This window comes from Ipomoea nil, unplaced genomic scaffold (genome assembly GCF_001879475.1).
Source record: "Ipomoea nil cultivar Tokyo-kokei standard unplaced genomic scaffold, Asagao_1.1 scaffold2921, whole genome shotgun sequence".
Classification (NCBI taxonomy): domain Eukaryota; kingdom Viridiplantae; phylum Streptophyta; class Magnoliopsida; order Solanales; family Convolvulaceae; genus Ipomoea; species Ipomoea nil.
In genome coordinates, this window is record NW_017619349.1 from 1,527,931 (window position 1) to 1,542,266 (window position 14,336).

A 14,336-nucleotide genomic window follows, 5' to 3' on the forward strand; every position below is an offset into this window, starting at 1 on the left:
AACCCTAAACCTGAGGGTCCCTCACCTTTGCCCTAGGGATTTTGAGAAAAGGTAAATCACGGATGTGACTTAGGGAAGCAGGGTCAGGGTCCGAGTGCTTGCTTTTTGCCCTAAGGCTGAGATTCTCTCCTATTGAGGATTCGAACTCAGGTATTTGTTGGGTCGCTACACCACACTCAACCTTTCGGCTTTCGCCACTGAGCTATGCCCGGGGGCATATTTTTGTGTTAATTCTTGCTTGACTGAAAACCCAGGCCATTTAGCAAAGAGGAATTCTTGTAATATTCAGATAGGAAACTATTTTGGGAAAACTCTATTTCATCATCACAAAATGCTCCAGTTATAACATAGATTTGAAGTGGATTGGACTAAGAAGTGGAGTCCTGTATCATAGCATCAAGAAGCAAGTGTTGTGCTAGGGCAGCTATCTACAGCACAAGCTAGGATGTCTCTGTAGTCTCTCGATATCCTGAAGGAATCGTAAACCTTACCATCTCTGCTCTTTTTGTACTCGAACAGCAGATTTGAATGGTCGAAAGCTGTCAGTTTCACGAACCCATGATCAAAGTCCCTGAAAAGACTCCACGACGGTTGGATGGGGGCAAAGTCCGAGTCCAAGATGCTTGCTCCTGCTCCACCAGCGACGACATGTATTGTCCCGTTCAAAGGTCCCTTGTAGAAGTTCTTCTCCTTGTTTGTGCAAATATTCTGTGGGATAAAAGAGAGAGGATGAACAATGCTTTTTGTCAGAAGAAAAGATAACAAGATGCTTTGTGGAGGAGGTGATTTCTGGTTTGATAGAAAGTTCTCTACATCTCAACTTAATGAAGCATTAATCATAATCTGGTTTGGGTTGGCTATATGGGTTCTATATTTCTCCATTTAGAGAGCTTTAGCACTAGTTCTGATCATGTTCCTTTAGTACTAAAGGAACATCTTAATAAAATAACGGGAAAAGAGTCAAATAGACCCTCCAACTTTACACGAGAAGGCAATTAGACCATTGAACTTTTGAAAGTTGCAATTAAACACTCCGACTTATTAAAATCGGTCAAATAAGTCTAATTTACTGGTAACCAGCAGGTTAGCGGTATGCAGGTCGTCGCTGGCTGCCGTTGACTGTCTCAAAAAGTCGACGTTGACCACCTGGGTTGCCTTCTCAACGGAGTGGTCGCCTTCTCATCGAAGAAGGCGACCATCTAGGTTTCAAAGGCAACCGGCAATTGACTGTCCCAGAGTTGTCAAAGTCTCGTTAGAACCTAGTGACCTATTATTACAGGTCATTAACCAATTTTGGGGTTCCAATGCACGAAAATAGCATGCTTATGAGCTTAACTGCAACTTTTAAAAGTTCAGAGAATCAGAGGTCTAATTTCTTTATCGTGTAAAGTTCGAGGGCCTATTTGACCCTTTTCCCTAAAATAATTGAAAGCTCATAGATTGTTGTCTCATCTCTTTGTCAAAGGATAGAATATAAATTGTTAGGACAAAAAAAAGAGAGCAGTCTTCTCAGAATTTGGGAATACCTGGTAAACAGGGCATGTTCGCTCATAATTGTGCACATGCCCGAAGATAGCGATATCAACTTTATACTTTTGCCAGAGCTTTTGAAGGCTCTCCCTCCCCATGGGTTCCTCAGTTGATCCTTGCTCAACATAGTATGAGCACGAAGAATAACCGAGGACTCGGTGTGCAAGGAAGATAAGCCACGGTTGTTTTTGTCTGTCTGCTGACGCCAGACAGTGTTCGATGAACTTATATTGCTCCGTTCCCTCTCTCCAGTCGTGTTCTGTGTCAGCTATGCAGAACCGGAACATGCCATAGTCAGTTGAGTACCTAAGAGCATACAAAAGACAAAAATGTTTACAACTATGTCACATTGAAACTCCCAAACTGACAAAGTCCCTAGCTTTTATGGGGTGTTTGGCAAATAGCTATTAGCGGATTGAGTTAGCGGGTCTGACTAGCTGATAGCATTAGTTGGTTGTAGCCGACTAGTAGAAAGATGTTTGGTAACTTAGCTGTTAGCTGATTAGGGTATAATTTATTTTCTCAAAAAGTTGATCGCAAAGCAGTTTTTTGAATTTTAGCATTTTAGAGTAATAAACTGTTATAAAAAGCTGAGTAACTAAACAATCATATTGGCTGTTTAACCAAGTCATATTGGATGTGTGTATTTAATACCAAAAATATAATCATATACCAAAACTTTTCTCGGTTCTCGGTGGGAGCATAAAACATAGTTTGAACCAAGACTCCACATTCTCCTCCCGAATCCATGTTCCCGTAGAATGATCCTGTTCCAGGCCAGTCGCGCTCATGGTTGCCACTGCAAGCCAATGCTATTAATCACCACAAAAGAGGAGCCAAAAACCGTTATGAGCTTGACAAGTTCTTAGAAGATTTGAAGTATACCTAGCAACCATGTAAGGAACAGTCGAAGCAATTGGCTCAATCTGAGCTGTAAACTGATCCCACTGTGAAATATATCCATTAGCATAACAGATATCTCCGATGTGGAAGACGATATCAATATCCTTTAAATCCTGAATGAGTTGCTTGGTAGTGTTAAGGGAGCCGGGTTGGAAATTATTATATTCATTGGAGCCATCAGCTTCATCCTGCATATGTAATGTAAAAGTTTACATCAAAGCAAGTTTATAATGAGAGCACTTTATTGAAGTTCAAAACCGGTATAGACCAACATGGCCATGACCAATTGAAGTTCAAAAGCCTGTTACTTTTTTTTTTTTTTTTGCATATGTTCGTATATACTTTCTCAACCTACTGAAATCCAACGAGTCAATACTGACTCCACTGAGACTCGAATCCATGATCCATGACCTCCCACTTGGAAGAATCACTTCATGCCGCTTGACCACAAGGTCTTTGGCGCCTTTTACATCTTTATAGTTAAGCTTCTATTAAGAGAATACAAACCTTTCCCATGTCACCAAAAATGACTACACGTTGTAGAGAGTTTTGCCCAGGGTAAGGAGAAGACTTAAACTGGTTTAATCGACCCCAAACATAAGTACCATTGAACAATCTATGCCCCACCTTGTAGGTATACCTGCAAATCTCGAGGAGCAAAACGGGTCATTTCACTGCTAAAATCAAAGCTTTAGAATGCATCGTGGGTCGAAAACCAAAACTCATCAAAATCAAATGGAAGTTGTGGGTAAATACCGAACAACAGTTCTAAAGACATGGATTATTTGCAAATCTCTAGTAATGGCATTGGATAGAAGAGGTAACATTACACTGAGTTGGGCCATAGCTCCTTCAAAAAACTAGTGTGAACAAACCCGGGATCTCGCCATCCCACAGTTCTAGCCGGTGCACCTGCAATGTTGCTTATTATTTGGTATTAAAAGTGAGTAGAAACTATAGGGATGCGAAAGCGGGACCCATTTTTGAAAGTGAGTTGGGATTGCAAGAATGTAAAGAAAACAGTGAAGAAATTGCAAATTTGATGATGTGGAAGTAGGACCCACTTCTGAAACCGAGTATTTTAGGGATAAGGATAGCCTAAGTCTTCTAAATGGTACTCCATATTCATAAACCATTTGCCATTAGAATGCCCATTAATAAACTCAAACCTCAAACATTCAACATACCACACATGCTGCTGATGTCGAAAGTCAGCGTCCCTGCAGGAGAACGCATCTGTTGTCCTCCTCGAGGGCCCCACTCCACAAAAGGCTCGGCTTCGCTGATATCATATCCACTTGTCCATGTCACCGTCATCTGATCAACCACCAAGGCCAAAGTAATTCGTTCTTCATTTTAATACAATTACATGCTATGCACAAGAATGAAGAGCTATATCAAATAATACACCTACTTCATTCCATGTCTTTCCCTGGGCTAACCGTGGGTATAAAGGTGCGTTTGGATTTGCAAAGGCAACTGTATTCGAGACTGCCACCAGCTTTGGCTGTTGCACGGGAATAAAATTATAGCAACATTAAATGAAATAATAGCATTTAGGACAAGAAATTCCATAAAGATAATTAGAACTTCATTTAGAAACAAATTAAACTAATCAGATAACAGCAAAGGAACATCGATAAAGCATGCTGATCTCTTACATTATAAACCTCAAAACTACATGCAACCAACCGGATAGAAGAAGTTGGAATATAAAGACAAATTTGAACTAAGTGAGATTTGTTCTATCAAATTCTTTCAAGATAAATAGTAGTATTTTGAGTTAATACCCAATTTAGTCATCGACTGTAGTGGTTTTTCTCAATTTAGTCCTAAACGTCTTTTTGTGCTTAATTGGGTCCTCGACTTTGATAATTTTACTTAATTGAGTCATCAGCTGTTAGAATCAAGAACTAAATTGGGTATTAACCACTATACTCGAGTACTAATTTGGGTAAACAAAGATAACACAGAAAGTAGCATACTGTCGAGAGTCCACCAGTGAACAACACAAAAGAGAAGTCAAATCTCTGATTGATCAATTGGAGCTTCAATGATCCTTTCCCCGTGTCTTTGTAACCAGGGCTCGCATAATTTGCAAATTGATACTGCACATCAAGTGAAGAACTAATATCACACTAATTCTTTTGGTAATCTTTTGCGGAAAAAAAAAAAAAAAAAAAAAAAAAAAAAGCATCCAAGAAGTACTTCAAAACTTTTCATTACATGTAAATGGTACAAACCTTTATGGGTGCTGTACACAATAGTGGCGGAAACATTCTTGGATTTTCACGAACACAAGTTGATTGACTTCAAAATTGTAGGCATGTGTCAAAAGATGAAAAGACACCAAAACTTAGTAAAACAGTTTTCATGCTGCAAAGGATATCGTTTCTCTCTGCAACTATCCAATGTTTACGGGTTAATTTATATTCCGATTATTAATACCATATTTGGAGTTAGAGTACAGCATAGATGTGAAGCAGAATTTTTCCTTTTACCTGAAGTTGGCTGGTGAAAATACTCCAATCCAATCATCAATTGAAGGGTTTGACACACTGTATTCTAGAGTAACCCATTCTTGGTTTTGGCCCTAAAAGACAGATAGGTTCAAAATAAGACCAAAACGAAGTTAGTTGTTTCACTTTTCAAAGCAGACAACGGGAAATTAACCTTATGAATGGCAAGAAAAAGCACTTACGTTGCCTCCAAGAACCGAAGGGGTGGCTTTAATGTATGCATCTTTGTCAAAAGCAAGAACCGTCTTATGAATTGCAATCCTGGCAAGAGGGTGCTCCTTGTGAGATGCTATCACTTGAAGGCTAAGCAGAAACCAGAATATCGGTAACAACTTCTTGGAGATTCCCATTATCAAAGCAGGCATGAACACCCACACTGTCCCAGAAAACAGCAATAATATTGATTAATCCTACAAAGAATATTATCATGCATCTTTCTAAACTTGAAAAAGGCCCATTGTCATGTAAAAAAAAGTTCAATTTGCTTAGCCAAAATAAGCAAACTCAACACCCTTACAGCTAAACTTTAATCTCCATTCTGCTCTTTAACCCTCACTCGGTACCAAGCCGAATAGAATATATTATTGATAAAATCTCACATATAACAATGACCAATGGACTAACTAAAACTCTAACACATGGTCCTACTGTAACACCCTTTCCAAAAACTCAAGAAATCAAGTGGGTATCAAGAATTAGCTAGCAAAAACTCAAGAAATCAGTTGAAACACCAGAAAAGGGCAGAGATAGGAAAAGGGTAACTGACCTTAACTCAATTCCGTGTAGAAATGAAAAATCTTGAGCAGAAACTATCTCTGCGGAAGTATCTAAAGAGGCAGTGAGTGTGAGGCTCCGTCCCAATGCTAGACGTCAAAATCAGTTCAAAAACAACGATGTTTGATGATTATTATCGTACGTGGACTCGTGGGAAGAAAGTTGGAATCATTCGAAGAAGATTCGGTTGTTTAAAGAGTGCATCAATGATTGATTAAGACGCTCTAAGAAAGACATGGGTTAATTGCTTTGATTTTACAGAAGTAATTATGGTTGTTCACACCTTTTAAACTGAATTGTGTAGTTGACATTCAAACTGGGTTAATAACAACTAATTTATATTAGGGAAAATGACATTTTAGTCTATTAATCATATCTAAATTGTAGATTTAGTCATTAATTATTATATTACTAGTTTTTTTTTACGTGATTTGCGTAACCAATGATTAGTTTTAAATAAGTATTTCAAAATATATCGATGGAATATTATATCGGAGATGTTCATGCATAGGTAAATAAATATTGAATTTATTTATTTAAATTGGTAATTGAAAGTATATAAATGCAAGATAATATATAAGAGATTGATTATATTGTCACTAAAATAAATATTTGCAATTTTGTAATAATGTCAGTCTAAAAACGATAGCCTAAATAAATACTATTTTTGGTTTAAATTTCACTAATTCTTCTTAATTTTTTTAGATAGCATTGTCATTGTCTTCATCTTCCGTACATGTTTTTTTTTTTTTTTTTTTATTGGTAGTGTGTAATTTGTTGGAGAATGAAAGTTCTTTCAAATACATATTTTGCCCTTATTTTTATCAATCCAAAAACCCATTTAACAAAGAGGGAAAAATGTCACTTTTAAAATAATTAATGGGGCTAACGTTGATAGTGAATAATTCAGATTTAAAAAAACACTATAAACATATAATTCTTGACCAGGACTATGTGGTCTAATGGTACCCGGGTTGGACTTCCATTTGGAAGGTTATGAATTCGAGCCTCGGTGGAGGCGTTATTGGCTCTTTGTGTTTCAGTAGGTTGAGAAAGTATATGAACAGATACTATAATGTAATAGAGCCAGTAGCATTCAAAAAAAAAATATAATTCTTGAGAAAAAAGTGTCATTTTTTCTAATTTAGCAATCTATAACCAAATATTTACCGTTTATAGCAATTTTACCCATTATAGCGCTCAACCCACGATTAAGATAACGCAATCTAAATTTGTTGAGTTGGACTATTATTTGGCAACTAAACATCCACATCATCATTTGATTTGACATTATTATCATAATTTTTAAATTTATGTAGAATTACAAACTAGCATAATTTTTATTTTATTTTTAAATTTTTTTTGCTTATTTCCTCACTTGGAGATTTGTTTCTTGTGATGTTTAATAATAGAATTCATTATTTTATTTCAATAACAAAAATTAATTTCTTTATTTGTTGATTTTATAATCTTGAAATGCTGATGTCCAAAGTATACCAATAATGCAAATCAATGTACCAAAAAAATTCATTCCGTAATTTCGTTTAATAATATACATGGTCTTTTTCCAAAAAAAAAAAAAAATATACATGGTCTTAAGCTCTTTTTTTTTTTTTTTTTTTTTTTTTTTTTTTTTGGGTATATCCAAGTTCCCCAATAGTTATGCTGTGCAACCGAATGTACCATGCGCATGGTGCATACGGTTCAAAACGACGTCGTTTTGATTAAAAACGCGCGTCCCACTTTAAAAAAAAAAAATCAGGTTCGACTCTCAGCAATAGCATTATTGTGGATATATAGTTATGAAATTGTGGATATATAATTATGAAATTGTGGTTATATAGTTATGAATTTATGGATATTTAGTTCATTCATTGTGGATATTTAGTTCAATCATATATTGTGGATATTTAGTTCATTCATTGTGGATTTTTACTTCATTCATTCATTCATTATGGATTTTTACTTCATTCATTCATTCATTGTGGATTTTTACTTCATTCATTCACTGTGGATATATAGTTATGAAATTGTGGATATATAGTTATGAAATTGTGGTTATATAGTTATGAATTTCTGGATATATAAAAATGCTATTGCTGGGAATCGAACCTGATTTCTTCTTTAAGTGGGCCGCGCGTTTTTTTAACCAAAACGGCGCCGTTTTGCAACCGTATGCACCTTGCAAGGTGCATTCGGTTGCACAGCATAATTTGCGCAGGTTCCCACAGCCGGACACAGTGACTAATTTTATCGTTGAATTGTAGGCACCTCTTTTGGATGGAACAGCTGGCCTGGATATCAGGGCCGGATTTTGGACTGTGCAAGCTGGGCTACCGCACAGGGCCCCACAATTTAGAGGATCCCCAAATTTTAGAGGTCCAATATTTAATTTTACCTAGTTAGTTTAGAAATAAAAACTAAAAGTTTTTAATTAAATTTAAAAAGTATCATGGCGAAATGGTAAGGAGATGTGTTTATTGTATTTCAACTTATAGGTCAAAGGTTTGAGATTTGCGTGCTACTTTAGCTTTGGACATTTTTCTATTTTTCAATCCTTTTACATTGTGAATTTGCGCACATTATTATTATTATTATTATTATTATTATTATTATTATTATTATTATTGTAATTTATTCTGCCACGAAAATCTAAAAATCGACCCTGCTGGAGATTTAAGGCTACTCTCCATTCCCAAAACCAAGAACCAAACCCTTGACCTTTGCATTGGTTAAGGATTGATGAGTCCCTTCCACTCAACCACACCCTACAGGTTATGGTCTTAATGCTTTGAAAACAAATGCCATAATACAATATTTAAATAAAATACTCTTTTTGTCATATTTTATATGTCATACTTACTATTCATTGGTCAAACAAACTCGATCTTTCTTCTTTATTTATTTTCTTTAGTGTTTTTTACTTATTTTTAATTTTGATTTTTTGTGTTTAGTAGTACTTGTAGTGTAGTTTCTAAATATATAACTTTTGTATACTAACACTAAACTTAATATTATAAAAAATTAGATTAAAAATGACATCAATTAATTCTCGTTAACCGAACCAAACACGTAAAATGGGACGGAGAGAGTAATAATAACATAGAAACATCTCCATATGAGGAAATAAGCCAAAAAAAAAAAAAAAAAAACATTTAGCACTAGTTTGAAATTCCACACAAAATTTAAAAATTAAGGAAAATGGTCAAATAGACCATTCAATTTTCAGTGAAAAAAGCAAGTATGTCTTTCAACTTTTAAAAAGCTTGATTTACACACTTAAACTCTTTAAAATTGTAAAATTAAACTTAATTTACCAATAACCAACATGTTACTAGTAAAAACATATTTATTTTAATTTTTCTTTGGCTTTTGGTTGCCGCCACCGACATTTGCAACCTCCTCCCGATATGGAATGAGGCAGAATGTCGTTGTCTCTAACCTCATTTAGAAGAACATGAAAGCACTTTAACCGGACTCAAATTAAAATTGGATCTCACATATATTTATATTTCAAAATAACCACTTAAAATATTTATTTTTTAAAAAATTTCCAACAAACTCATGTTTGCTTTTATTTCTTGGTGGCTACGGAAGCACATAAATTATAAATTGTAGGAATTATTTTTAGGAAAAGGGTCAAATAGACCCTCAAACTTTAACTTAAAAGTCAATTAGGCCTTTAAAGTTTTTAAAGTTACAATTAGGTACATAAACAAGTTAAATTAGTTCATTAAGGCCTATTTACCTGTTAGTGGCCTGTAATACCAGGTCACTTAAATTCCGGCCATTGTCCTGACAATAAAAAATCTACAACGGAGACCAATTCGTCGCCGGAGAAGGCGTGGCCATCTCCAATTTGGTTTTCCGTTTATACCCTGGTTTCTATCAATTCCTTCTCTACACTGCATTCACGTTGTTGCTTTCATTTTGCCATTTCTATATTGTTACATGATTTTTCCTTTGTTTCGACTGGCAGCGAGATAAGCGAATGTCACATTCCCTCCACATAGGATTTTGAAGGAAATGTGATTCCCTTCAATTTCTAAGGTTATGTAAGATAACATTGGTTATGTTAGTTTATCACTCACACACACATAATTATTTTTGTAATTATATATTTTTTATTTTTATTATGTTAGGTTAGCATATAAAATAATTTTGTTTCTCAAGTTCAAGATTTTAGTTAATATTTTAAAATCATGCAATTATATATGATACCGTTATCTTATTTATTTATTTTAACTTTTAAATTTATTAAAATATATGAAAATATGTTAAGGATATTATAGTGTGTGAATAAAAGGTAACCCTAAACCAAACATGATTATATTACATACCCCAATTTTAACCAAACACAGGAATCTAACATTCCCAGCAATCTAACATTCCCTAAAGTAATCTGACATTCCGTGAACCAAACGACCCCTAAAATTCGAGAGCCTATTTGACCATTTTCCCATTATTTTTTACCCGCTTTACTTATCTAGCATGAAATATGCTGAATAAATATAGAAGAGTTAATGAGAGTCCAATTCAATAAGTTCCACGAGTTTTAATAGTTTTTTTTTTCCTTATCTTTTTTTATTGATAACCTGTGTTTTAATTGCGAATACATTTTGGTTAGGAGTTTGAAAGTCTATGAGAGTCCATTTCAAGAAGATGAATTTGTAATTTGGGTATGGTTGGATGGAAAGGATTTATTCATCATTAATCAAAGGTTAAGAATTTGATCCTTGACTTTGGAAATGGTGCAGTTTTAAATCTTTCGGTCAGTTGTTCCACTCAAAAGAGGTGCCTACAATCTAACGAGGGGACTAATCCGAAATAGGTGAAATAGGGGATGTTTGTTTAAAAAAAAAAAAATTTAAAATATATTTTAAAAATTACATGTGTCGCTCAGTAACAGGGTAAAAAGATTTTATCACAAATTCGACGAATTATACGAAATTGGTTAGTTTAGAGTTTCACTTGCACCTTCTTTTAGATGGCAAAAATTTGTGTGAGATAGAGTCGGGTTAAGATGAAATGTAATATTTAGTATTACATTTGCTAGTATACGTATTACATTTGCATATTGATCCGACCCGTCCCACGAATAAAGATCGTCCGTGAGGCGGTCTAGCACAAGTGTAACCTTTTTAGATTAGTGGTCCAATCACATTTTTTTGGTGTACCCAACCACCTAGAGTTTCCATTGTCAAACACAGTGACTAAACTCCTCGCTGAGTTGTAAGCACCTCTATTGGGTGAAACAACTGGTCTGACTTGAAGATTTAAGGCTGCTCCACACCTAAAGCCAAAGATCGAACCTTGACGTTTGGTTAAGGATGGATGTGCCCTTTCTCCTCAACCACACCCCCAAGTTGTGGTTCTATTACATTATTGAGTGCAATTCGATGATGTATTAAAAATACACACACCTGCCCTGTTATATGTACCATTTGATTAATGCCTAAGCTAGCAAAAGAAGAATATAATACAATAGGCAATTGAGCTTAGAATTAAATAAAGAAATACAGAACACAACAGCCTTTTCTCTACTCTCTAGATGTACATGGAGAAAAAATCCAAAAAGAAGAGATCAGACCACCACTATCTAACACTACCACCACAACAACTTCCACTTGGAAAGGGGAATCCAATTCTTTTTTTTTTTTTTTCAAGAAAAGAACAAGAAAATAGACACAAGTCCAAGTGGGACTTCAGTGCAGGTGATTTTCACAATGCAGTAAAAACCAAGCCTCCTTTCTGGCAAAATTTCAACCATTTCTCAAACCCCTACACTCAATCTTTCCTTCCCCACCTTGCAACCATTCACCTGTCTTAGCTTGTTCAAACCCTTAGGCATATCAAGCTTGAAAACACAAGTGTTAGGGTGAAAAGGGCCGCGTAGTGTTTATGATGAGTCGCCGCTGCGCTACCATCCGGGTTAATCCCAACCCCTGTCGGTCCAGGTCCAAACCCGAAAGGCGTGTTGTTGATGATCCCGGGATTAGTTGGTGTGCCGTTTCCCGTCCCAGTGCTTCCACCCGTGTTGCTGCAAGAATATTAAGAAAATTAGGATCAAGCGCTTACCACTACACTCTTACTGGAACTCGAACTTCCCTCTGATGCCAGGATCAAGCCTTACCATAAAGAATATTCATTACCATACAATGGGAATCGAACCCCATCCTGCCGCTAGAGCAAGACTTCCAAGGTAACCCTTTAACCTAAGCCCCGCCCGTGGGGTAATAGTACTTAGACCCCCTCCCCCTCCCCCTCCCCAGGGTAATAGTACTTAGACAACCCCCCCCCCCCCCCCCCTCCCCTCCCCTCCCCAGGGTAATAGTACTTAGACAACCCCCCTCCCCCTCCCCAGGGAAAAAGGTGAAATCATACTTGAGATACACTTTAGAGAATCTGGAAATACCCTGTTTGGTAAAAAATTGGCCTATAGGCCAATTTTGACTTATTTGATCACTATTAATTGTTTGATTTAGTTAAAATATCAATATAAATGTTTGGTTAATTAGCTTTTTGCAACTCCAAAAGGCTAAAATTAAAAAAGCTACTCCTAGCAACTTTTTCAATTAGCTTTTTGAAAAAAGAAATTATATCAAACAGCTACCAGCAAACAGCTAATTTACCAAACACTTTTCTACAATCAACTAATGGTATCAACTATTTATACTCTCTAATTAACACAATCAGCTATCAGCAAACAACTATTAGCTAACAGCCATTTTACCAAACAGGGCCTAAATGAAAAAAAAAGATCTAAAAAAAAAAGAGATGGGTATAGAAGACATACCCAGGTGTAGATTGATAAACACATGATCCAGGAACTGAGCCTGCAGACAACAAAGAAGAATATAAATTAGTGAATCCACCCAAAACTCCATAAGTGAAAAAGGAAGGGTCTATGAAAAGGCTTCTCCTATGGTTTAATTAAAAAACAAGAAAAGGAATTCATGATTTTCTTAGTTTTAGTGGTTACCAGGTGGCTTATCACTGAGGGTTGCAGTGCCAAAAAAATCACAATTTGCTCCAGATTGGCTCTGCCTTTGATAATAGCTGTTCACAGCATAGTTGCAATGATCTTTCACAGTGTTGGGATTAAAACATGCCCCATTTTGAAGGATTGCACTACAATCAGCCCCACTTCCACAGGAAAAATCTATGTTCTTCTGAAGCTGAGCCACACTGCTCCCATCTTTGCATAAACAGTACATTGCACCTACCAAACACCAAAAACACAAAACCAGTTTTCGCTTATCACTACGCCAAAAGCTATAGCCAGTAGCAAAGACACAACTTTATTTCCTTATAAACCGTCATTTTCGATAGCTTTTAACATTTTTCTTTAAGAAGAAAAAGAAAAGACTCAATCTTTGAGCAAGCCAACATATTTTTTAACAAAAAACTGAAGTCCCATATCTGTAAAACATACTTGTATGACACCTGACCTCAGAGATTCTTGATTTGGTTAATAAATACTCAATCTTTGAACGATCTAGCAGAAAATAACGAAGATTTATATAAAGAAAACAGAACATACTTGAATGGCCAGCCAAGGCAAAGAGAAGCACTAAAGAGAGTACAAAAACAGCCATCATAGCTCTTCTGCAAGATCTTGGGGATGAGAAGCTTCAAATTATGCAAGAAAAAGTTATGAACTTTGGGTTTAGTGTTTTAACAAGGTTGGTGCTAGAAAAGACTAGAAAAGGTTGGTGGTAACAGAAAGGAAGAGAAAGTGTGGGGAATGGAGACTTTCTGTTGAGAAACAATGCTGATTGTGTGGTCTGGGTGGAGATTTTTATATGGGGAATCTATGTATTAGTGCTGGATTATTAAATGGTGGTTAAATAACCGGAGAGTTTTTTTTTTTTTTTCCTTAATTTCACATGACTCGGCTTTAGAATCATTATAGAGGTAAATTGTGAATTGTGCAATTAGTGTCCACTGGTTCCATGACCTTTTAAGTCAAGCATCAAATCAATTACGCTAAACCTCGAAAGACAGAAGAATGTTTGCTTTAAAAGTGAATTAATAGTCTAACGAGCTTAGCTCAATAGTTCAAAAATCATTCTTGAAAGTCTTGTTCTAGCGATAAGGTAGATATTCAATTCTCACCGAAGATATGAGCCTCACTGGGAGACTAAAATTAATCGATGAAGACTCTTTGTGCACAAAGTGTACAGACAAGTGTGAAAACCAAGGACTAACTAGGTGACTTGTCATTTACCTCCACTGAACTATTCATGGTTTATCTCCTCTAACATCCTTGAACACGGTTCTGTGGGTTTAGAATTAGTCCTATAAATCTCGATAACAACAGTGTCGGGATTATACTTAAAGTGAACAGATTTCTTGTGTGCACCAGCATTTGGCTCTGTTGTTGAGTCATTGAGTCACAATGATTTATATCTTCATAAATGCTTTATCAGGTGAGAGTATACTGTCTTTGGGATTGAGATTCAACCTTTGGAAGAATAATTAGTCATAGAAATCTAATGTATAATTTTATTTTATTTTATTTTACTTTTTTAAAAAAGAGTGTGTTTGGAAAAGTGAATTAGCATTTCAAGGCCAGAAATTCATTTGTTTTCTCTGGGATTTTGACAG

The 14,336-nt window shown here is 35.7% G+C and overlaps 2 protein-coding genes across 2 annotated transcripts; both read right to left on the minus strand.

Annotated features, from left to right (window-relative positions):
- Nucleotides 1-300: 300 nt before the first annotated feature.
- Nucleotides 301-5,836, minus strand: LOC109161000 (probable inactive purple acid phosphatase 1). The gene is made up of 13 exons (XM_019309299.1): nucleotides 5,719-5,836; nucleotides 5,135-5,328; nucleotides 4,935-5,026; nucleotides 4,677-4,743; nucleotides 4,419-4,541; nucleotides 3,848-3,940; nucleotides 3,621-3,750; nucleotides 3,264-3,345; nucleotides 2,941-3,073; nucleotides 2,416-2,621; nucleotides 2,204-2,329; nucleotides 1,527-1,836; nucleotides 301-708 (listed from the first exon to the last, which is right to left on the minus strand). Exons 2-13 carry the CDS (start codon nucleotides 5,315-5,317, stop codon nucleotides 397-399), a joined length of 1,857 nt encoding a protein of 618 aa, XP_019164844.1. The 5' UTR covers nucleotides 5,318-5,328; nucleotides 5,719-5,836; the 3' UTR covers nucleotides 301-396.
- A 5,365-nt stretch (nucleotides 5,837-11,201) lies between these two features.
- LOC109161006 (PLASMODESMATA CALLOSE-BINDING PROTEIN 3-like) lies at nucleotides 11,202-13,522 on the minus strand. The gene is made up of 5 exons (XM_019309304.1): nucleotides 13,270-13,522; nucleotides 12,709-12,948; nucleotides 12,523-12,562; nucleotides 11,569-11,766; nucleotides 11,202-11,520 (listed from the first exon to the last, which is right to left on the minus strand). Exons 1-5 carry the CDS (start codon nucleotides 13,325-13,327, stop codon nucleotides 11,514-11,516), a joined length of 543 nt encoding a protein of 180 aa, XP_019164849.1. The 5' UTR covers nucleotides 13,328-13,522; the 3' UTR covers nucleotides 11,202-11,513.
- Between the last annotated feature and the right edge of the window lie 814 nt (nucleotides 13,523-14,336).

Excerpts from the sequence above, each read along its gene's own strand:
- LOC109161000 (XM_019309299.1), bottom strand. The coding sequence starts at position 5,317 with ATGCCTGCTTTGATAATGGGAATCTCCAAGAAGTTGTTACCGATATTC. Across the intron at positions 4,542-4,676 it reads TGTGTACAGCACCCATAAAG|TATCAATTTGCAAATTATGC; the intron begins GTTTGTACCATT and ends CTTGATGTGCAG. Across the intron at positions 2,622-2,940 it reads TTTTTGGTGACATGGGAAAG|GATGAAGCTGATGGCTCCAA; the intron begins GTTTGTATTCTC and ends TTACATATGCAG.
- LOC109161006 (XM_019309304.1), bottom strand. The coding sequence starts at position 13,327 with ATGATGGCTGTTTTTGTACTCTCTTTAGTGCTTCTCTTTGCCTTGGCT. Across the intron at positions 12,563-12,708 it reads CCTCAGTGATAAGCCACCTG|GCTCAGTTCCTGGATCATGT; the intron begins GTAACCACTAAA and ends TGTTGTCTGCAG. Across the intron at positions 11,767-12,522 it reads GTTTATCAATCTACACCTGG|CAACACGGGTGGAAGCACTG; the intron begins GTATGTCTTCTA and ends ATATTCTTGCAG.